At 43.2% G+C, this 23,682-nt stretch overlaps 1 protein-coding gene across 6 annotated transcripts in view; it reads right to left on the bottom strand.

Annotated features, from left to right (window-relative positions):
• Nucleotides 1-23,682, bottom strand: part of LOC144684936 (F-actin-monooxygenase MICAL2-like) — a 257,207-nt gene continuing 233,525 nt past the window's right edge. For all 6 annotated transcript variants that reach the window (XM_078549363.1, XM_078549361.1, XM_078549366.1 and 3 more), the window contains 6 exons: nt 16,786-16,883; nt 12,044-12,136; nt 11,455-11,548; nt 3,966-4,065; nt 3,011-3,084; nt 1-1,081 (listed from right to left, as the gene is read on the bottom strand). In XM_078549363.1, coding sequence (XP_078405489.1) covers nt 897-1,081; nt 3,011-3,084; nt 3,966-4,065; nt 11,455-11,548; nt 12,044-12,136; nt 16,786-16,883 — 644 coding nt within the window. In that variant the 3' untranslated portion in view covers nt 1-896. The remainder of the gene's footprint in view (nt 1,082-3,010; nt 3,085-3,965; nt 4,066-11,454; nt 11,549-12,043; nt 12,137-16,785; nt 16,884-23,682) is intronic.

The raw sequence follows: 23,682 nt of genomic DNA, 5'->3' as shown, positions 1-23,682 counted from the left end.
ATTACCCCAAGCAGCCTTGCTTACTAATGAACAAAGAGTTTCTCAGCAGGATCATTCTGAAATGGTGAGTATTTCAGTCAGGCAGACACTAGTTAGTGAGGTAAATTTTAGCCTAGCTCTAAAGACACCATACAAACATACAGAACAGAAGGAAACCATTTGGCCCATCCTGCCTTTGCCAGCTATTTATAAGAGTTATCTATTAATCCCACTTTCACTTTGCTCTTTTCTGATTGCCCTGCAAATCTTTCTCCATTTCAAGTAAAGTATTTATCAAATTCCCTTTAGAAAGTTATTATTGGATCTGGTTCTACCAACCTTTCAGGCAGCAAGTTCCAGATCATAATAACTCATTGTGTAAAAAAAATTCTTCTCATTTTCCCCCCATGGTTCTTTTGCTATTTATCTTACATTAACATTAACATGCTATGGCAGTGAAAACAGTTTTTCCTTGCTTAACTTATTAAATAGCCCTGCACACCTTTATTAAATCTCCCCCTAACAGTCTCTGTTCTAAGGAGAACAATCTCAGCTTCTCCAGACTCTCCTCATCCCTGGTATTATTCAAGTAAATTTCTTCTGCAACCTCTTCAAATTCTTCATGTCCTTCCTAAAGCATTACACCCAGAACTGGACACAATACTCCGGCTAGGGCCCAACCAGTGATTTATATAACAAGCTGTTGCTAATTCAGAGGAGAGTAAAGTCATGCCTGATGTAGAACAGGTGGGGGATCCATCTTAGGCAGGTTAGGTAACAATGATACCCTCCACCAATCAGTGCGTTCTCCACCAATCAGTGCGTTCTCCACTGCGTTACTGCCAGTGAAGGATTCTGGTACATATTGTCCATTTATAAACCATTGAGGCTATTGTTGGGTGTGAGAGCCAAGATGTTCAGGACCAGTTCAATTTGTAGCCCTTGGCCACCAGCCAACTTTCTAAATCTTGATCCTTTTCCTTTTCCTGGAGTCTCTGTTCTTCAAGCAGAGTGACCAGTTTGTCTCTCTCTTTGATCACATCCAACATTTCATTCAGAATCTGCTTTTCCTCAGCGATCTCCTTCTCTGTCTTCTTGGAGTCTGGTTGGGAATAATAACATTGAGAAGGTGAGCAAGCTTAAACTTCCACAGACTAGGAATTAACTTTTACAATCCAGTGTACAGGACAGGTACAAAACAAAGTAATCAGCAAAGAGATTAATGGAAAGCTGGCCTGTAATGCAAGGTGGCTGGTATATAAAGGAGTGGAAGTTATGCTACAATTATACAAATCTCCGGTTAGACCACTGATTACAGTCTGGAGTAACTGTGTTCAGGTCTGGGCACCGCACCTCAGGAAGGATATTTCAGTTGTGCAGTGCAGATTCACCAGAATGATACCAGGGTTTAAAAGGTTTCATAGGCTTGTACTTCCTTGAGTTTAGAAAGTTGAGGGCTAATCTGGTCGAGGTGTTTAAAAGGATAAATTTGTTAGAGAGAAATTTCCCAACAAGGATGCATAATGTTAAAAATAGAACTGGGTCATTCAGGAGTGAAATTAGGAAGCACATCTTCACCCAAAGCCTGTGGATGCTGAGGCTCAACTGAAGCTTTCAAGGCTAAGGTTGAAAGGTTTTTGTTGGGTAGGTAAGGGTATTGGAGGACATGGAGCTAAGCTGGGTCAAATGGAACGGAGGTGTAGAGATCAGCCATGACCTGATTGAATGGCTTGAGGGACTGAATGGCCTCCTCCTGGTCCTATACAAAACCAGCTCTATGTTGGGGCCCAAAAATTCAATGGTTCACAGACATTGGGTGTGACAGTTTGGCCAAAGCGCCCATAGCTAGTTGTTACAGAGAATGGGCTATTAATTTCAATTTGGCATTGGGGTGGAGGTGGGGGTGAAATGCCAGCAGTATTCCAGCTGGGGGGTGGTAAGGGGTGTCTCCAATTGCAGCAGGACAGGGATCTTCCATGTTTCCATTCTGGGTAAGCTTCCCAGGACACTGTACTGCAGAGAAAGAGCTTTGGGATTATCCTAGTGCCAGCCTGGGAGTTTTGCACAACTGCCCTGATAGTTCTCACCAGGTGTAGGTCATACTCTGAGATTTACGCATGGCTCCAAGAAGGAAGGCAGTCGAGGTAATCAATCCCAGAGATCCTTGGGAGCATCCTATCGGAGTTTCCCATTGCCTCTCTGGCTCTGGTGTGCCACTGCAGGCCGGGACAACCATTCCTAATACTCAAACCACTTTAGGATCAGGGATCGAGATCACCAGCATGATACAAGAGCAGATGGATGTCTCACCTCACAACACAATAGTCCCGATTGCTTCCCTGCCTAAAACCTGCACAAGACAGTCTAAAACTACCTGTGGGAGAATCCACATCTAGCGGCCATAAATATAAGATAGTCACCATTTAATCCAAAATGGGATTCAAGAGAAATTTCTTTAGCCAAAAAATGGTGAGAACGTGGGACTCACTACCACAAGAAGCAGTTGAGGTGAATAATATAGAAGCATTTAAGAAGAAGCTACATAAACACACGAGGGAGAAAGGAATAGAAGGATAGTTGATAGGGTTCAATGAAGAAGAGTGGGAGGAGGGTCTCGTGCAGCATAAACATTGGCAAGGATCTGTCGGCTGAATGGCCTGTTTCTGTGTTGTACATTCTCTGTAATTCTATGTTATCTGTATAAACAACTTCAGCTTCACACACACAACTGGATAACCCAACATGAAACTTGTTACTATTAACAGTGCCCTGGCGGTGGAGGGAGTGAATGTTTAAGGTGGTGGTGCGGTGCTGATCGTGTGGGCTGCTTTGTCACGGTTGCGTTTCTGATCACCTCTGAATTGACTCCTTTGAAACCAATGGAGATTACACAGATTGCTAACAGCCCCTGTTTTAATTAAACACTGGCAGCAGAAATACAGCAGCTTGTTGCTGGGTAATTTGCAATTATCCACCCAGCGCCAAGACCTGAGTAATTTAATTAAGACCCGTCACAAGCTATAATGCTCACCGTCAACTGCCATCTGATCGCGAAGCAGCTGCTGTAACCTGCTCTGCTGATCTTCCAGTTCCAGCTCGCGAGCACTGTTAAAACACAAAAGGGGAGAAATTGGGAATGCTGCCAATCTGGGAATTCTGTGCACATCAATTAACCTTCTCGCATGGCTTGCAGATCAGTGTAACCTGTGGAGGCTGATATAATCAGGGCTTTCAAAAGGGAATTGGATAAGCGCCTGAAGAGAAAGAAATTTGCAGGGCTACGGCGAAAGGGTGGGGAATGGGACTAGGTGAGTTGCTCCTGCAGAGAGCTGGCATGGTCACGGCAGGCCAACTGCTTCATCTGTTGCTATGCCTGGGGGCATTGGAATAACCAGACACACAGAGAGTACATGGAGAATCAGGCCCGAGTCTAAATTTCCAACCATTAGAGGCAGAGAGGTGAACGGGTTTTAGGGATGTTATTCCAGAAAACTAAAACCCTGCTCAGCGGTCCATTCGGACTCATTTAAAATTAAGATAAAGAAATGTCGCAATAACACAGGGCTGCTTCTGAAGAGTTGCTACTGGAGCTTTCAACCCAAGGCTCAGGTACTGGAGAAGGACCATTGTGATTTGGTTGTAGATTTGGGTCCCACTACATAGACTTGAGCCTATAATCCAGGCTGACACACCAGCACAGCACTAAGGGAGTTCTACACTGTCAGAGGTGCTGTCTTTCAGGTGAGACATTAAACTGAGATCCCCTCTCTGGTGGACCTTAAAGATCTCATGGCCACTATTCCAAGAAGAGCAGGGGAGTTTTCCCCATGTCCTGAACCAATATTTATCCCTCAACCAACACAGTTAAAAATAGAACATATTATCTCGGCATTATCACATGGCTATCTGTGGGAGATTGCTGTGTGTTAATTGCGACTAAGAACTCTGCTAATACTCTCCACTGAAGTGTAAAATGGACTACTCACAATATCATCATTTCAGCTTCGTAACGAACCAGGGCATTCTTTTCCATTACCAGCTTGAACCATTTCTGCATCAGTTGAGGTTCCTCTTTTGAGTTGAGCTCTAAACATTTAGATAAAAAATCCGGTTAGTGGATAATCTATTGTCTCGTGCAAATCATACAATGCAGGAAAATCTATCCATTAAATTTGGCACATGTTTCATTGAAAACTCATTATAAAGTATTTGCAGTACAGGTAACTTCTGTAGGTTGTGTTGAGCTAGGTATTTTCAATGTTAAAGATGTCACTCTAGGTAACCCGTAATACCCACTGTTTTATGGTAGATTCTATTACACCACAATTGTGCAGTCTGGCTCCCTGTTTTTGGATAAAAATTCTTTCTGAAATTCTTTTCATTTTTGGCTCAGTGTCTGAAATTTCTAATTTCCAAAATGAGTGTTTAAACAAAGTGAAGATTCACCATATATATTTCACAATAATGCGATTACACTTAGCCTTTAAATGAACTTTTGGGCGGAATTTTACACTGGCAGGATTTTATTGTCCCGCTGAAGTCGATGGATTTTTGAATGGCTCGCCACATTTTATGGCCCCGCCACCTGCTGTAAAATTCCATCCTTTGAGTCTTTTAACGCTTCATTAATGTTTTTACTAATATGAAGTTTGAGTATTATTTTATGTGAATAAAGGTTGTGTGAATGTGTGTGTGACAGTGTGTGTGTATGAGAGTGTTTGCAAATGTGTGTATCTGTGTGTATGAGAGTGTGTGTATCTGTGTGTTTGAGTGTGTGTGTATGAGGGTGTGCATATCTCTGTGTTTGCATGTGCTTGTGTGAGTGTGTTTATCTGTGTGTTTGAGTGTGTGTGTTTGAGAGTGTGTGTATCTGCATTTGAGTGTGTGTGTTTGAGAGTGTATGTATCTGTGTGTTTGAGTATGTGTTTGAGAATGTGTGAGAGTGTGTGGATCTGTGTGTTTGAGCGTGTGTGTATGAGGATGTGCGTATCTCTGTGTTTGCGTGTGCTTGTGTGAGTGTGTTTATCTGTGTGTTTGAGTGTGTGTGTTTGAGAGTGTGTGTATCTGTGTTTGAGTGTGTGTTTGAGAGTGTGTGTATCTGTGTGTTTGAGAGTGTGTGAGTGTGTGTATCTGTGTTTGAGTGTGAGAGTGTGTGTATCTGTGTGTTTGAGTGTGTTTGAGAGTGTGTGTATCTGTGTGTTTGAGTGTGTTTGAGAGTGTGTGTATCTGTGTGTTTGAGTGTGTGTTTGAGAGTGTGTGTATCTGTGTGTTTGAGTGTGTGTTTGAGAGTGTGTGTATCTGTGTGTTTGAGTGTGTGTGTATGAGGGTGTGCATATCTCTGTGTTTGCATGTGCTTGTGTGAGTGTGTGTATCCATGAGTGTGAGAGTGTGTGTAAGAGTATGTGTGTTTGTGAAATAAATTTTATGTTTCATCAGGGTTCCTGCGCCCTGCAGCCATTTAACATTTGGAGGGGCATTAATTGGCTCAGGGTGAGACTTTCACCCTCATCTGAGGAGGAAATCTCACCTCCGAGGGCTGACAGCCAAACAAATGACCGACAGTTCTGTGTTCCCAGCAGTGCCACCGGGAGTGGTGGCCAATGCAGGGCCTGCATACAGACCCCAACAGAGATCATTGCTAGGGCCAGATGGGGAGGTAAATTGGAGGAGTTTTCAGTGCTGCCAGGATAGGAGGCCTGGGTGAGATGGTGGGGGGAGATGGGGGGAGGGTGGCGGGATTGGGGTGATGTGCACACTCTGAGAGGAAGGAGAAACCTAAAGGGTCCAGACCTTGGGGGTGCCTTCGATGGGACCAGGGTGTCTGTAACGAAGGGCCCCCCATTTCCTGCCATTAGCCCGAGGAGTGGGAACTGGCAGGCTTCAAGCTTGTCTCTGGCCTTGGCCCACACCAGGAATGCTCGCAGTGAGGTGGGAAGAGACACTTTATGAGGCCATTAATTGGACACTTCAGGGTCTCAAGTGGCCCAAAGGCAGGTGGGCTGCCTGACACCTCCCCCACCTTGCGTAAAATTGCAGTGGGGCTGGAGGTGTGCAGGTAGGCGCTGGGAAATATGCCCATGGCATTTTGCCCAATTTTATGCCCCCCACCCCCTGCCAACCCACCCCGAGGAGCATAAAATTCTGTCTTTTGTAGGAGAGTGTGTGTGTCGTGAATGTGTGTTTGACACTTCCCTACTCTTATACTTCATCCCTCTTGCAATGAAGCTGACATTTCATTTGCCAGCATCTCACTCACTGCCAGCTCAAGGGACATCACCACTCACTCCCTCACGCACACCCCTACATCTCCACCTGGCCTCATCCCCTCTGGAGACTGCCTCCACAGCCCTCAATATTTTGAAGCCACTTGCACAGATCAACATGCACCCCCGCACACATACCCTGGGATATTCCCTTTCCCCAGTCCAGCCCTCACCCTGCAACCTCTTCCCTTGCCTGAGGCCACTTCCCCCACTTCCCCAAGCAAGCACTGGCCCTGCAGCCGTTGAAAAGCCTTACGGCTGGTCTGGTAGGTAGAGACCTGCCCGTGAACCCCCCTAAAAGTGATATGGTGTTGCCTGCGAAGCCTGGCGCTGATGACCGTGATGACCGTTGGAAGCCAGGTAGGTAAACAAGCCTCGAAGTCCCGAGCAAAGTGCAGCTCGCCAGGTGGATGTCGCTTATGTACAGTTGTGAAACACATTGGTGTGATTGGATGATCCAGCGGGGGGAGATGATTCCGGTGAGCAGGGCTTATAATGAGATGCTAAAGTGTTGAAATTAGATTCCCAATGTGTGGCAGCGGAAAGTGCAGCCCCCCATTGACAGGTGGAGTGGACAATTGCAAACTGCTTTCACCACGGCGTGAAACCAATTTTTGGCCTTCTTGCCATATTATGTCCACCCCACTCCCCACCGCCCTGCCTGCCATGACACCCAACGCCAACAGGGCTGGAAAATTCCAGTCTTTGTATCCTCCCCATAACCTGCTTTCCTACCTATCTTTGTGTCATCAGCAAATTTGGCTACAATTCAGTTGGTTCCTTCATCCAAGTCACTAATATAGATTGTAAAGAGTTGAGGCCCCAATACTGACCCCTATGGCACTCCCCTAGTTACAGTTTGCCAACCCATTTATCCTGACTCTCTGTTTCCTGTTAGTTAGCCAATCCTCTATTTATGCATGAGCTCTTATCTTGCTTTGTTACATTCTCAAAGAATTTTAATAGCACAATTTCCCTTTCATAAAAGCATGCTGACTCTGTTTGATTGTATTATCATTTTCTAAACATCCTGCTACTACTTCCTCAATATTGGGTGCTAGCATTTTCCCAATGACAGGTGTTAGACTGACTGGCCTATAGTTTCCTGCTTTCTGTCTTCCTTCTTTCTTGAATAAAGGTGCTAGATTTGTGATTTCCCAATCTTCTGGGACCTTTCCAGAATCTAGGGAATTTTGGAAGATTACAACCAATGCATCTTTAGCCACTTCCTTTAAGACCCTAGAATGCAGGTCATCAGGTCTAGGGGACGTGTCAGCCTTTAGTCCTATTAGCTTTCCTAGTACATTTTTCTAGTTGTTTTACTTTGCTCTGTCCCTTTTGCCTCTTGATTTTCTACTATTCTTGGGATGCTTTCTGTGTCTTCTACTGTGAAGACAGATACAAAATACTTGTTCAAAGTCTCTCCAATTCTTCGTTTTCCATTATTAATTCCCCAGTCTCACCCTCTAAGGGACATTTAATATTTAATTTAGCTAGTCTCTTCCTTTAATTTATATTTCTAGAAGCTTTTACTGTCCATTTTATATTTCTTGCTAGTTTTCTCTCATTCTCCAATTTCTCCCTCTTTTTTTTTAGTCATCCTTTGCTGGTTTCTAAAATTTTCCCAATCAACTGGGCTACCATTAATCTTTGCAGCATTGTACATCTTTCTTTCAATTTGTTACCATCCTTAACTTCCTTAGTCAGACACAAATGATGCATTCTTCTTTCTTTCCCAATGGAATATATCATGGTTGACAGTTATGAAACATTTCTTTAAATGTCTCTATCATTTTACCTTTTAACCTATTTTCCCCATTCCACTTTAGCCAACTCTTTCTTCATACCTTTCCAATTGCCTTTATTTAAGTTTAAGACACTAGTTTCAGACCCAAATTTCTCACCCTTAAACGGAATGTGAAATTCTGTCATGTTATGATCACTCTTATCTAGAAGATCCTTCATGAGGAATTAATTAATCCTATCTTACTACACATTACCAGGTCTAAAATACCTTGTTCCCTTGTTGGTTCCAGAATATATTGTTCTAAGAAACTCTCAAATACACTCTATGAACTCATCCTTCAGGCTGCTATTGCCAATTTTATTAATCCAGTCTATATGAAGATTAAAATCTCCCACGATTATTGCTGTACCTTTCTTACAAGCCCCCATTATTTCTTGATTTATACTCTGCCATACAGTGTAGCTAATGTCAGGGGGCTTATAAAATACTCCCGCCTGTTGGCGTGTTTGAGTGTGAGTGGGTAAGTTTGTATCAGCTTGTGTTTGTGTGAGTGTGCATGTACATGTGAGTGTGTTTGTGTGAATGTGTTAATGTGAATGCATGTTTGTATGTGAGTGAGTGTGCGAGTGTATTTTAATGTGCGTGTGTTTGAGTGTGGGTCTGTTTGAGTGCTAGTGTGTGTGTGCGTGTGAGAAAGAGAGAGTATAGCAGTACGTAGCTTTTGCTCATTGCTTTATAATGTTCTGAGACAGTCACTGGAGAGAGGGGGAATAGAAACTGTGGCTAGGGCACTGAGATTGTGGCAGGAACCAAAGATGATGGCTCCAGTCTTCCCAATGTTTAATTGATTGGGTTCCTGTGTACAGAGAAACAAGCTGACCCACAGAAACAAAGAATGGCACTTTAACTGTGATATTGTCACACTGGGGGACTACAACACCCAGAATGCTCCAGAGTCAATGCATGAGACATGCCAATAAATTACTTCTCTGTAATAAATATGATACTGCCCTTCCCTCCTCATATAGGATAATGCAGCACTGTACAGGAAGGCTGGTAGCTACCTTTTTATGGTCTATGTATTTTTTAAAATCTGGTCTTTTAAAGACACGTCTAATTTTCTAAATGGTCAAACAAGTGTTTTTTTTTTCAGAAACAGTTTTCTGATTGGAACACCCAGTATCTTCCTTGATACACTCTCAGCTTTATCAAACGGATGAATCCTTCCCTCTTTCACATTCCAAATGCCTTAGCTTTAATATCTTGTACCCCCACTCCCCCACCCCACCACCAAAAATATGTTTTCGGTCTCTTCCACTGACTGTGTTCCACTCGCTAGAATCCTATCCTGTTAGCATCCCTTTCCCCCATTCTTTATTCACCCCTGGTTATGCTCCATCCCTCACCAGTTTTGCCTGACTGATTCAAACTCAAAATTAGGCTTCCTTGGCTGGAAAAGTGACCAAGTTGCAAACTGCAGAGTGCTGACTGAACTCAGTCCACAACCCAGGCTGAGAACTGCACCGGCCTGCAGGCTCCACACTAAGGCCAGAGATGGGTGACTGAGGTTCCTGGAAGCGAGATGCCGCTTGTTCCGCAAATCCACATGGACTGATCTCTAAATTATTTGGAAAAGGTTCATGAACTCCCTGACTCCATCCCCTCCCCCCATTGGCCCTGCCACTGCTCCCCACCTCCCCAGCCTCCTTAGACCATCTGTTGGTCTCCAACCTTCCACTCTCCGTAGGCTTGAGCTCATCCAAAACTCTGCTGCCCTGTATCTCAGCTCACACCAAGTTCTGTTCATCCGCCACCTTTGTGCTTGCTGACCTACAAGGGCCCGGGTCCAGCAATGCCTTGCATTTAAAATTCTCATTCGCGCCCCCATGGCTGCACCTCCCAGTTCTGTAACCTCCTCCAGCCCTTCAACCCTCCGAGTTCTCTGTACTCCTCCAATTATGGCCTTTTGCAAATCCCCTGATTTTAACCACTGCACGGTTGTTGGCCATACCTTCAGTTGCTTGGGCCCTAAACTTCAGAATCACCTCTCTAAACCTCACTTTCATCCTTTCCAGATGTTCATTAAAACCCACCTCTTTGACCAGGCTTACTGGTTCTAGTATTTCCTTCTGTGGCTCAGTGACATATTTGTGTCTGATTCCACTTCTGGATGCTATGTGAATGGAAGTTATTGTTGTTGGGACCACCCAGCAGTTCTTTGTCACAGTGGAATTTTAATGATTGAAGTCATGTGTTTGGTACAATTTACTGACTATTACCATTGCTTGTGGGGGGTTAGGACAGCCAGTCACGCTTTTAAAAACTACTTTGCAACCTGATGGAAAAGCATGAATTAAAATTTGAAAAAAAATCTTAATGTTGCAGATTCATGAGCAGAGTGAGTCATCTAAGAACATTTGGCTAAATCATCAAATCTCAGCTAAAGTGGGCCCTGTGCACCGTTACATAAAACAAACACTGACCTAAATAAATATAAAGCAAGAGACTCCTTTATCTTTTGAGGTCAATTGTGCTACAAGGTTACAATCTGTAGGTTGTATGGTTCAGGTGGCAGTGAAGGAAATGTTGATCATTCACTAAAGATCACAACCCTGCAATAATTTCACATAATTCCCTGGGCTAGAGAACAGCAGGGTTGTCAATTCTCCCAGTATTGCCCTGGAAGCCCCAGGAATTTCAAGTTTAATCTCTGTTTCAATTTCTTTCATTGTTAATTTTTAAAAATTGGGAATGGAACAAAACAGCCGCTGTTGGACTGGGCGGGGCGGCTGGGGATAGGAGGTCGTGTGATGGAACCTCCAGGAATACATTCAACAAGAGTTGACAACTCCTAGAGAACGCTGCCCTCTGCCGGCCTGCTCACTCCAATTCATTCTGGCCACTGACTAATTCTGAACAACAAAAGAATCATTCATTATTAATCTGTCTCAATGCCTTTAATTATCAGCAACAACTAGTATTCATATTCTACCAGATCAATTGCAACGGTTCAAGAAGGCGGCTCACCAGCATCTTCTCAAGGGCAATTAGGAATGGGCAACAAATACTGACCTTGCCAGTGATGCCCATCAAGTTTGGGGCAGGCAAAAGAGAGAAGAGTGGGTCAATAGGCTAGGGCATATAACACAGAGATTATGACGCTGTAATTAAAAGAGGTTTAAAGGGACATTGGTGAACCAGTTGGGTTTAAACCTGCCGTCCTTACCTCTTCTGGGCCTATATGTGACACCAGACCCAATCTAATGTGATTGACTCTTATCTGCTCTCTGAAATTGCCTAGCAAGCCACTTGTATTAAGTTGTATTAACCTGCCAGTGGCTCAAGAAAGCGGCACACCACCATTCTCTCAAGGACAAACAAGGATAGGTAATAAATGCTAGCCTTACCAGTGACACCCACAACCTAAGAGTCAGTATGGAACACAGGCCAAGCAGAGATAAATACCTGACTCGCCCCGTAGAGCTTTCTCCAACAGCACACCACGTTCTTCCAGCACTCGCTGTTTTTCTTCGACTTCCTGCAGCTGACGCTGAATAATCTGCCAGAATAACCCTCTTTAAGCAGGTTTTCAATATACACAGGATATGGTAAAAACAGCCCCCACACGCCCTCCCAGAAACAGTCAGACAAACTCTCCCCTTCCTCCCTCCATCAAAGTATACAAACCATCTGGAAATCTTGAAGATGTGCTGGTTACTCATAGATAACTAACATTGAACTATCAAAACTCCTCTTAGCATGATCAGTGGATATTAAGATGAGGGAACATGCAGTTGAATCATCACTTCTAGTAATATGAAACATTTTTTTAATGTTTATTTTTTGTGTTTATGGGATGTAGGTGTCACTACCAACATCATCCTCAAAGTGCATTAGCAGTTCCATAACTCACAGAGCCTCAGTCATATTACTTCACCATGTTCTTAGGTCTTAAAATTATAACCATCCATTGAGATATGCAAACATTTCTCATCTACTCCTTGCTGTTATTGGCTTTGTCTAAAGGTAATGCCAACTCATTTCTGGACTCTACCTGTGCCCTGTGGAGTCGCTTTACTTCCTCCTGCTTCACTTGCTGCAGTGCTAAATTCCGCATCTTCCTCTTTCTTCTGAAGCTTTGACCTTCCTGAAAGTGGAGGAGGCAAAACTCATCAAAACATCAGAGACCTATCGTTCACTTCAAAGAACAAAGGAATCGACTTGCATTTATACAATACCGTTCATGACCTCAGGACATTCCCAAGCATTTTGCAACCAATTTTTGAAGTGTAATCACTGTTGAAATGTAGGAAAAATGGCAGCCAATTTACAAACAGCAAGATCTCACCGATAGCAATGTGATAATGGCCATATCATTGGGTCTAATGTTGTTGTCTGAGGGTTAAATATCTGTAACTCATACTGGTTGAGACAGCTCAGCTTTTCACCGTTTGTAAATACAATAGGTATATCCTAGTTTATGTTAAAACCCACTTAATATTTGGTGTTTTCTCTTCTCTGAGGAAGTATGGGACCTAATTAAATTTTGCATATTTTCCAACAGTAAGTTTATAATGAAAGGGTTTTTCTGGAGACACACTATGCACCATATACGAAACACATAAGATTATCCTTCATATCACATGAGTTTGGGCCTGCCCATAAAAGCCCACCCAACGACCTATACCACCAAGGAGGGCAAGGGCAGCAGATGCATGGGAACACCGCCACCTGCATGTTTCCCTCCAAGCCACACACCATCCTGACTTGGAACTACATTCCGCTTCTTCACTGTTGCTGGGTCAAAATCCTGGAACTACCTAACAGCACTGTGGATGTACCTACACCACAATAACTGATGTGGTTCAAGAAGGCGGCTCACCACCACCTTCTCAAGGGCAATTAAAGGGTGGGCAATAAATGCTGGCCTAGCCAATGACGCTCACATCCTGTGAAAAGAATTTTAAAAAGCTGCTTTATATGAAAATGGGTTGGTAATTGTCAGCAATAAATTGGAAGGAAAGAGAAAAAATCTTACAACTCTATAGTGCCTTTCAGAACTTTAGGACATTGCAAAGCAGTTTATAGCCAATAAAATACTTTTGAAGTGTGATCACTGTTATAATGTAGGAAAGACAGTAACCAATTGTACACAGCAAGCTCCCACAAGAGCATTGTGATAGTGACCAGATAACCTGTTTTTTCTTATTGATGTCGGTTGAAGGATAAATATTGACTAGGATACTGGGGAGAACTCCCATGCTTTTCTTCAAAATAGTGCCACGGGATCCTTTACGTCCACCTGAGAGGTGCATTCCACTTAAAGAAGCAGAAAATAGGCACTTTAAATTGACAGCAATTGAGATGTGATTAATTAATGATCTCATAGTAAAGGATCCTCTAGGGAAGAGTGATCATAACATGCTAGAATTTCAAGTTCAGTTTGAGAGCAAGAAGTTTGAGTCCCACACTAGTGCTATGGAGTTAAACAAAGGTAACTACATAGGCATGAGAACAGATTTGGCCCTAGTGGACTGGGCAGGAAGACTACAAGGTAGGGCAGTTGATGAACAGTTGCAGATATTTAAGGAGATATTCAATTCCTCCCAAGTAAAATATATTCCAAAGAGGAAGAAAGATGGTAAGGGGGGGACGGTGGTGGAAAGCATCCATGGCTAAGCAAGGAAGTTAAAGATAACATAAAGGCAAAAACTAGGGCATACCAAATTGCAAAGGTCAGTGGCAGGCTGAAAGATTGGAAAACTTTTAAAGATCAACAAAGGGTTACTAAAAAAAAATAAAAAGAGCAAAGGTAAATTATGAAAGAAAACTAGCGCAAAATGTAAAAACTGATAGCAAAAGCTTCTACAAGTATATAAAAGGAAAGAGATTAGCTAAAGTGAATGTTGGTCCCTTGGAAGATGAGACTGGGGAGTTAATAGTGGGGAACGCAGAAATGGCAGAAACGCTTAATCAATATTTTGCCTCAGTTTTCATGGTGGAGGACACTAGTACCACCCCAATAGTAACAGGTAGTGCAGAGGGCATAGAGAAGGAGGAACTTAGAACAATCACCATCACTAGAGAAAGAGTAAGGAGTAAACTATTGGGATTAAAGGGTGATAAGTCCCCAGGACCTGATGGTCTACATCCCAGCGCCTTAAAGGAGGTGGCAGTGGAGATAGTGGATGTATTGGCTATAATATTCCAGAATTCCCTGGATTCTGGAAAGGTTCCAGTGGATTGGAAAAATGGTAATATAATGCCCTTATTCAAAAAGGGGGGGAGGCAGAAAGTAGGAAACTATAGACTAGTTAGTTTAACGTCTGTCATTGGAAAATTGTTGGAATCCATTATTAAGGAAGTAGTAATGGGACATTTGGAAAGTCAAAATGCAATCCATCAGAGTCAGCATGGTTTTATGAAGAGTAAATCATGTTTGACTAATTTGCTAGAGTTCTTTGAAGATGTGACAAGCAAAGTGGATAATGGGGATCCTATAGATGTAGTATATCTGGACTTCCAGAAGGCCTTTGATAAGGTGCCGCACAAAAGATGAATACATAAGATAAGATTACACGGAGTTAGGGGTAATATATTAGCTTGGATAGAGGATTGGCTAACCAACAGAAAGCAGAGAGTCGGGATAAATGGGTCTTTTTCTGGATGGCAAGCTGTAACTAGTCGGGTGCCACAGGGTTTGGTCCTTGGGCCCCAACTATTTACAATCTATATTAATGACTTGGATTCAAGGATAGAAGGTATTATTGCTAAATTTTCAGGTGGCACCAAAATAGGTGGGAAAGTAAATTGCAATGAAGAAATATGAAATTTACAAATGGATATGGACAGGTTAGGTGAATTGGCCAAAATTTGGCAGATGGAGTTTAAGGTGGATAAGTGTGAGGTTATCCATTTTGGTCGGAAGAATAAAAAGGCGACTTACTACTTAAATGGAGAGAAACTTCAGAATGCTTCAGTACAGAGGGATCTGGGTGTCCTCATGCATGAATCGCTGAAAGCTAGTATGCAGGTACAGCAGGTAATAAGGAAGGCAAATGGAATTTTGGCATTTATTGCTAAAGGAATAGAGTATAAAAATAGGGAAGAGTTGTTGCAATAGTACAAGGCATTGGTGAGACCGCACCTGGAGTACTGTGCACAGTTTTGGTCCCCTTACTTGAGGAAGGATGTAGTTGCATTGGAGGCGATTCAGAGGAGGTTCACTAGATTGATTCCAGAGATGCGGGGCTTGTCTTATGAGGAGAGACTAAGCAGTTTAGGCCTATACTCGCCAGAGTTTAGAAGGATGAGAGGAGATCTAATTGAGGTATACAAGATGTTAAAGGGGATAGACAAAGTAGACGTGGAGCAGATGTTTCCCCTTGTGGGGCATTCTAGAATGAGAGGCCATAGTTTTAGGCTAAGGGGTGGTAGACCTAAATCAGAGATGAGGAGGAATTACTTTTCTCAAAGGGTTGTGAATCTGTGGAATTCATTATCTCAGAGTGCAGTGGATGCCGGGACGCTGAATAAATTTAAGGAGGAAATAGACAGATTTTTAATTAGAAACAGGTTGAAAGGTTATGGGGAGAGGGCAGGAAATTGGAGTTGAGGCCGAAATGAGATCAGCCATGATCGTATTGAATGGTGGGGCAGGCTCGAGGGTCTGAATTGCCTACTCCTGCTCCTAGTTCTTATGTTCTTATGTTGACAGATGGAGACAGAAACCCATCAGGAGGGTATCTATTCCTCAGTCTGGATGGTTTACAATTGGCACCTTATAATAGTAAACCTGGGAAAAAAAGATAGGAAACCAAATAAACTCTAAAGTTGGAGTTCATTTCTGGTGGGATACAATTAAAATGCAGAGAAATTATGTTAAATGTGTATCAAACCTGGATTAGACCACAATTGGGTACAGTTCTGGTCTCCATGCTATATAAAGTGTAAAGAGACGCTGGAGAAGGTGTAAAAAAAATTTACAGGGATGTTACCAGAACTGAGATACCTTTCAGGACAGATTGAAAAGGCTGGGGTTCTTTATTCTGGAAATGAGAAGGATGAGAGGGTAGCCTGATAAAGGCTTTTAAAATTGTGAAGGGGCTTAATAGGGTAGACATAGAGACATGTGGGAAAGACACAAGTGAAAACTGCCACCTGCAAGTTCTCTTCCAAGTCACTCACCATCCTGACTTGGAAAAATATTACCGTTGCTTCACTGTTGCTGGGTCAAAATCCTGGAACGCGCTCCCTAACACTGTGGGTGTACCTCCATCACATGGACTGCAGCGGTTCAAAAAGATGGCTCACCACCACCTTCTCAAGGTCACTTAGGGATAAGTAATAAATGCTGGCCTAGCCAGCAACGCCCACAACCCAGGAAGAAATAAAATAAAAACTAGAGGCCACAAATATAAGATAATAAATCCAATTAGGAATTCAGGAAAAATGTCTTACCCAGAGTGGGTGTTGAGAATGTGGGACTCATTCCTACATGGAGTTGTTGAGGTGAATAAAATAAATGCATTTAAGGATAAGTATGAGAGAGACAGAAATATTCTAACAGGGTGAGATGAAGAGAAGGGGCCTGCATAACATAAACACTGTCACAGACCAGGTTGGACAAACAGCTTTCTTCTGTGTTATGTACACAAGGTAAAATGGGACGTAAATTATTGGCTGATTTTTTTCCTGCCATTCAGGTAAAGTTGCTTAAACTTTACTTTACAGGAAGTCACTATCTAACTGTCAACAGGGTGTGGCAGTATTATAATTAGATAGAATTGTTCTTACCTTTCGCCTTAATGGGAACATCTCCTCAGACGGTGCATCTCTGGTTGACTTAGATTCACTTTCAGTGACATAGGTGAAAATTTTCAGATCCTCAGAGCCTAAAAGGAAGAAAATGAGAAAGGTGCTGCTCAGATCTATGTTCGTCAACAGCTTAACTGTGTCTCACTCAACATCTCATTTGCGTAAACAATGCAAACGGCATTTTATTTTCCCTCCTCACCTGCACCCCCACCCCTCGCCCCCGCTGCACTGCCCAGCTCCACACTCCCTTCTCCAGGCACTTGTGGTTTTTCCTTGGACAACAGTAACTTACATTTATATAGCACCTTTAATGCAGTAGGAACACCCAAGGTGCTTCATGGGCACGTTGTCAAACAAGATTTGACACCAATCCACATAAAGCAATTTTAAGACAAGTGACCAAAAACTTGGTCAGTGAGGTAGGTTTTAGGAGCATCTTAGAGGAGGAGAAAGTAGTGGAAAGACAGAGAGGCTAAGGGAGGACTTTTCTTTATATTGCGAACTTCACTGGCAAGGCCAGGATTTATTCCCCATCCATAATTGCATTTGAAAAGGTGGTGGTGAGCCACTTTTTTGAACAACTGCATCTGTTTGATGAAGGTACATCAACAATGTTGTTAGGATCCCAGAATTTTGACCAAGTGACAGTGAAGGAACAGCAATATATGACCAAGTCAGGACAGTGGACAACTTGGAGGAGAACTTGAAGGTGATGGTTTTCCCATGTGTGTGCTGCCCTTGTTCTTACAGGTGGTCAAGGTTGCGAGTTTGGAAACTGCTGGCAAAGGATGCTTGGCAAGTTGCTGCAGTGTATCTTGTGGATGGTAAACAATGCTGCCACTGTGCGTCAGTGGTGGAGGGACCAAATGTTGAAGGTGGTGGATGCGGTGCCAATCAAGCAGGCTGCTTTGTCCTGGATGGTGTCGAGATTCTTGAGTATTGTTGGAGCTGTACTCATCCAGGCAAGTGGAGAGCATTCCAACACACTCCTGACTTGGGCCTTGTAGATGGTGGACAGGCCTTGGGGAGTCAAGAGGTGAGTTACCCATCATAGAATTCCCTCACCTGCTCTTGTATTTGCTGTTTTTATCTGTCTGGTCCAGTTAAACTTCTGGTCAATGGTGACCCCCAGGATGTTGTTAGTGGGGGATTCAGTTTGGAAATGCCATTGATTGTCAAGGGGAGATGGTTAGATTTGCTCTTGTTTGAGATGGTGTTTGCCAGGTACTTATGTGGCAGGAATGTTACTTGCCACTTGTCATCCCAAGCCTGAATGTTGTCCAGGTCTTGCTGCATTTGGAAATGGACTGCTTCAGTATCTGAGGAGTTGCGAATGGTGCTGAACGTTGAGCAATCATCAGCGAGCATCCCCACTTTTGACCTTATGATGGAGGGAAGGTCATTGATGAAGCAGTTGAAGATGGTTGGGCCCGAGGACACTACCCTCAGGAAGTCCTGCAGCAATGTCCTGGCCATGAGATGATTAGCTTAAAATAATTACAACCATCTTCTTTTGTGCTAGGTATGATTCAAACCAATGGAGAGTTTTCCCCCTGATTCTCAATGATTTCAATTGTGCTAGGGCTCCTTGATGTCACACTCAGTCAAATGCTGCAGTGCTGGCAAGGGCAGCCACTTTCAACTCACCTCTTGAGTTAAGCTCTTTTGTTTAGTCCAAGGCAGTAATGAGATCAGGAGCCAAGGCAGAACCCGAACTGAACATTGGTGAGCAGGTTATTACTGAGTAAGTGCTGCTCGAAAGCACTGTCGAGGACACTTTCCATTACTTTACTGATGACTGACAGTAGGCTGATGGGGCAGTAATTGGTCGCATTGAATTTGTCCTGCTTTTTGTGGAAAGAACATACCTGGGCAATTTCCCACATTGCCAGGTGTATGCCAGTGTTGTAGCTGTACAGGAACAGCTTTCCAGGAATGTGGCTAGTTTGGAATCACAAGTCTTCAGTACTGCAGCCAGTATATCATCAGGGCCATAGTCTTTGCTGTGTCAGGAGGGATCAAAATCCTGGGACTCCTTTCCCAGCAGCACTGTGGATGAACCAGCGCCAGATGGACTGCAGCTGTTCAAGGAGGCAGCTCAGCACCATCTTCTCATAAGTAATTAGCGATGGGCAACAAATACTGGCCTTGTTAGCAATGCCCACATCCCATGGATGAATAAAAAATAGCTATCTGAAGAGAAAATAAAAATACAGAGCTCCAGTGAAATGGCAAGGGAGTAGGACAAGGTGTGTTGCTATTGCAGAGAGTTAGCACAGACATGAAGGGCCAAATAGCCTCATCTGCTGTAAACATTGTCCGATTCTATGGTTCTTGTGGGAGGATTTTCCCCTTGTCAGGCAGGCACGATGGGCACCCGCGATCGGGCCCTGACTGCGATTTCATGCTGGCTGGCCAGTGTGAATCGCGCACTGCAACACTCAGCTCTGCCGCGGTGCAGGCGGGAGGAGGGCAAAGGCGGAAATTTGCGCACTGAAAGCTCCCTGAAGGCACAGAGCTGCCTCAGGGAGCTGAAGATTTATAAAAACAAGGTAAACATATCCTGTCCGGGACATGTTATAAATGAGATTTCAACATTTTAATTTTAATTAACATCGAAAACCTCATCCCTCCTGTGGATGAGGTTTCCTCAAAAATCCAAAGGCCACTTGGCCTTTTCGCCCTCCCGCCATCCGTAAGGTTGGACGGGCAGGGAAAAATTCAAATGAATTAATTAGTGGGCTTGACAGCCCTCTTAATTGTCGGCGTGCGCACTGCCAACTCCCGCACGTGCCTGCTAACCAAAATGTCACACGAGTGTGCGATGACGTTGGGATGCTCACCTGATGTCATCACGCACATGCGTGTTAGGTGCGAGCCCACACGAGGTGAAAAGTCAGCCCTAGGTTTAGTTATCATGTTTGGGTCAGTAAGAGTTTAATTGCTGTTTTACTAAGAAACTTTGCTAATCACAATGTAAAGTTCAGGTTCTAGGTCATTCACCAACATTTTCTTCCAACACTTATGTTCATTCTTATAAATAATATACTTAGGCCAGAACTTTTAGCTCGGCGGGTAGGTGCGTGCCCGACCTGACCGAGCATGAAATGACACGCGATGACATCGGCAGTCACGCCATAGTTCAGTCGACGGGTGCGTGCTGGAGCCAGCAGTGCACCCGTCAACAATCAAAAGGCTTATTAAGGCCATTAAGTTATCAATTGCCGTTAATTTTTCACTGTCCGTTCAACCTAATGGCTGACAGGCAGACGTAAAGGCCAAGCGGCCTTTGCATTTTTTTGGAAACCTCGTCCACGGGTGGGTTGAATTTTCCAAAAGCAAATATAAATGAAACAAAAACTTTAATTTTTAATTAAAAACATGTCCCTGCTCATGTGACAGAGTCACATGAGGAGATGTGTTTTATTAAATTTTTCTGATGTTTAATAATGTTTTCAATATATTCTTCATCGCCCTGAGGCTGCTCCGTGCCTCAGGGAGATTATTCACTGCTCTCTCACGCTCATGCGCAAAGTGCGCACTAGGCCTACTTGCCCTCCTCCCCACGCCCGCACAGGCAGCGCTCAGTGGTGCCGCTCGCTTATCATGCTGGGCGGGCCTTAATTGGCCCGCCAGCATGAAATTGCAGTGCATTGTCGATCATGGGTGGCGGTCGGCTTCCCGACCGCCCCGACACACCCCTGCCAATCTTTGTTTACGAACCTTGGTGCCTGGGAGTCTGGATAGACTTGTGGCAAAAAGGTTTCAGGTCTTTTGGGTTTGTTTGTGTATATACATACATTTTTAATGAGGTCCTACAACCCCTGAAGTTATAGAGAAAGGGGTTGAAAGTTCAGTGATTCTGGAAACAAAACACAAAGTATAAAAGCTTTACTGTTGCCTAGTGACAGTGATCCAGTGACACAGACACAGAGAAGACAGTAGTTGAGAGTGTTTGTCAGAGGGAGAAGACAGGAATTTGAAGCTCTCTGAGAAGAAAAACTGCTAGGCTAGTGGGTTAGTAGTTAACCGAATAATCAGTTACGGGACTCAGTAAAGAGATCAGTTTAGCAGAGGTGCTATTGGAAGACTGAGTTTAGGGAACTCAGTTGTTTGGCTTGCATATGAAGAAACAATGAGCTTAGGGTGCAGTTTTGGGTGTCTCGAAGAGAGATACAAGTTGGGTAAGAAGCATGAAGTGAATGTTCAGAAATTCACTGAAAGAAAACTGTTTGCAATTGTGCCAGTCTCAAGCAAGAAGCCTTCATGTCAAGCTAGTGGTAACTCTTCACTGATTTGTGTGTATATAAAGATATTTCTGGGGTAAAGGAATAGTGGGAATTTGAATCATTTTCTTCTGTTTGTGTTCAGATCTTTCCAATATTTTTGTCTGGTGTAATATTGTTCACTTTTCTTGTTTTAATAAATACTTTATTCTTTGTACTAAAAATTCATCAGCAGACTCATGTGAATCTGTTTAGTAACTTTCCTCCACGGTTTTCTTGAAAAAACGTTAGAATCTATCAAGACAGGTTTCACTCTGGCATCTGACCTGTCCGGTCTTTACAGCAGCTGGGATTGTAATGCTCAGAGTCATTTACTATCTGTTACACTTTTTGCTTGACACTCCAATTTCTATGTTATACTTCAAAGAAGAAATAAGGAATTCCCCAGGAACATAAAACACTGGATCCAGCATATCTGTACCTGTTCATGTATGTGGACACTAGTACTTACTCAGCAACAATGATACTTTCTGGCCATGAGGTGACACAACTACACCTTAGCAGCAGAATTATACATAGAGCAGAAATTTTCGCTCGGCAGGTGGGTGCACGCCCGACCCACTCGAGCGTGAAATGACGCGCATTGATGTCGGCCGAGCATGCCGATGTCAACGTGCAGTTGCTCAAAGCTCAGTTGGTGGGCGCACGCTGGAGTTGGCAGCGTGCCCACCAACAATTCAAGGCCTGTTAAGGCCATTAAGTTATCAATTAACATAAGTTTTTCACTGCCCATCCAACCTAACAGTTGGCAGGCAAGTGGAAAGGCCAAGTAGCCTTTGCATTTTTTTGGAAACCTCATCCACGGACAGGATGAGGTTTCCAAAAGCAAATAAAAATGAAATAAAAACTTTAATTTTTCAATAATAACATGTCCCTGCTCATGTAACAAAGTCACATGTTTGATTACATTTTTGTTTTCTTCATTATTTTTTGTTATAATCTCTTCATCTCTCTGAGGCAGCTCTGTGTAAAACAATGGATAAGTAGGAGACCATGATGTGCAGATATAGTTTGATACTCGTTTTAAAGTTGGACATTCTGTCCATATTTTATGTATCCATAACAAAATTCCTAACTTCACATTTATCGTGGAAATTGCCTATGTAAACTAGTCATGCTGTAATTACACACTCCCAACAGTAGTGGGATTGCAGCCTCCAATGAATGGTCGGGGAGGGAATGTAATTACAGCATGACACATTAACTTACAATATTTATTTTCAATATAAATAGGAATTGAATGAATAATGGAAAAAGTTGGCAGGAAATGCATGCAAATATACTATTATAGAATGACACAGCACAGAAGGTGGCCATTCTAGCCACTGAGCTCTTTGAATGAACTATCCAGTTAGTCCCAATCCGCAGCTGTTTCCTCATTGCCCTGCAAATTCTTCCTTTACAAGTATCTAAAAAAAATCTGCGTTAATGTGTGTGTGTGTATGTGTACGCATGTGTGTATGTATATCTCCTCATAGGATAGGGTAAATATTGGCTTTGTGTGATAGCGTTAAGCTGGTGATAGCAAGTCAGCAAGGGTTTTACATCTCTCCCCATTTTTACTTCCAGTGAAGGATTTACCAATCAACAATCAACTAGCAACTGCTTCACACCACTGCACAAAGCTAAGATTTATCCTGCTGAGTTTCTGATTTGTTCATACAATGGGACACACTGCCCCTGCACTTCTACACTCAAATATAACATTTACATGAATTAATATTTTCAGGAAAATGGTGTGAAGTCTAAATGTCCTTCAGAGTTACTATGGGCTTTGCTGTGCCGATAAACCATGCTGTTTCAAACAAAATAACCTCCGGCACTTTATATTATCTGGGAAACATATTTACACTGTGAACATCTGTTAGATGTAAAACAATTGGTGTCATATTGTCTAGTTAAATTTTAAAATAAAATATTCAGAAGGGTACCAGATAACAAAGGTACTCTGATGAAATATTAATAACTCACTACCATACAGCACAAGGTAACAACATAAATATTCATAATTGTCCTGCCACCAACCTATTGAGGGTGTAGTTATTTAATCCAATGCTGTTTGACATGAAGAATAAACACTGGAAAATGTGCAAAAAAGATCTACAGGGCAGATATCCAGAAATGAGAGGTTATAACTATCAGGATTGAACAGGCTGAGTCTCTTTCCTCTAGGAACTGATAGAGGTCCTTAAAATTATGAAGGGTTTCAATAGGGTAGACGTAGAGAAGACCATGCCATGCGCATGCGCCGCCATATGAACACACTTGACCTCTCCCTCCAGCAGCACCGCCGCACCCTTTTTCAAAGCTGCGCGTGCCCCCAGTTTCATTTTATTCTTCGCCTCATCCGTCGCCTCAACAAGAAACTTTTTCTCTTTCTCTCAAGTGCTAAGGAACGCAAGCTCCAACAACTCATCGACTCCAACACCCATCGGGGACCCTCCACCCCTGCTTGTCCCTCCGTCCTCACCCCATCTTCCAATCCCAGCCCCAGCCGCGTATTCACTATAGCCCCCTGACCTTCCCCTCTCCGATGCTGAACGTTCAGTGCTCAGCAAAGGACTTAGTTTCATACCCTTACGCCCTCATC

This window comes from Cetorhinus maximus, chromosome 9 (assembly GCF_964194155.1).
Source record: "Cetorhinus maximus chromosome 9, sCetMax3.hap1.1, whole genome shotgun sequence".
Lineage (NCBI taxonomy): Eukaryota > Metazoa > Chordata > Chondrichthyes > Lamniformes > Cetorhinidae > Cetorhinus > Cetorhinus maximus.
This window is presented reverse-complemented; position numbering and strand designations above follow the sequence as displayed.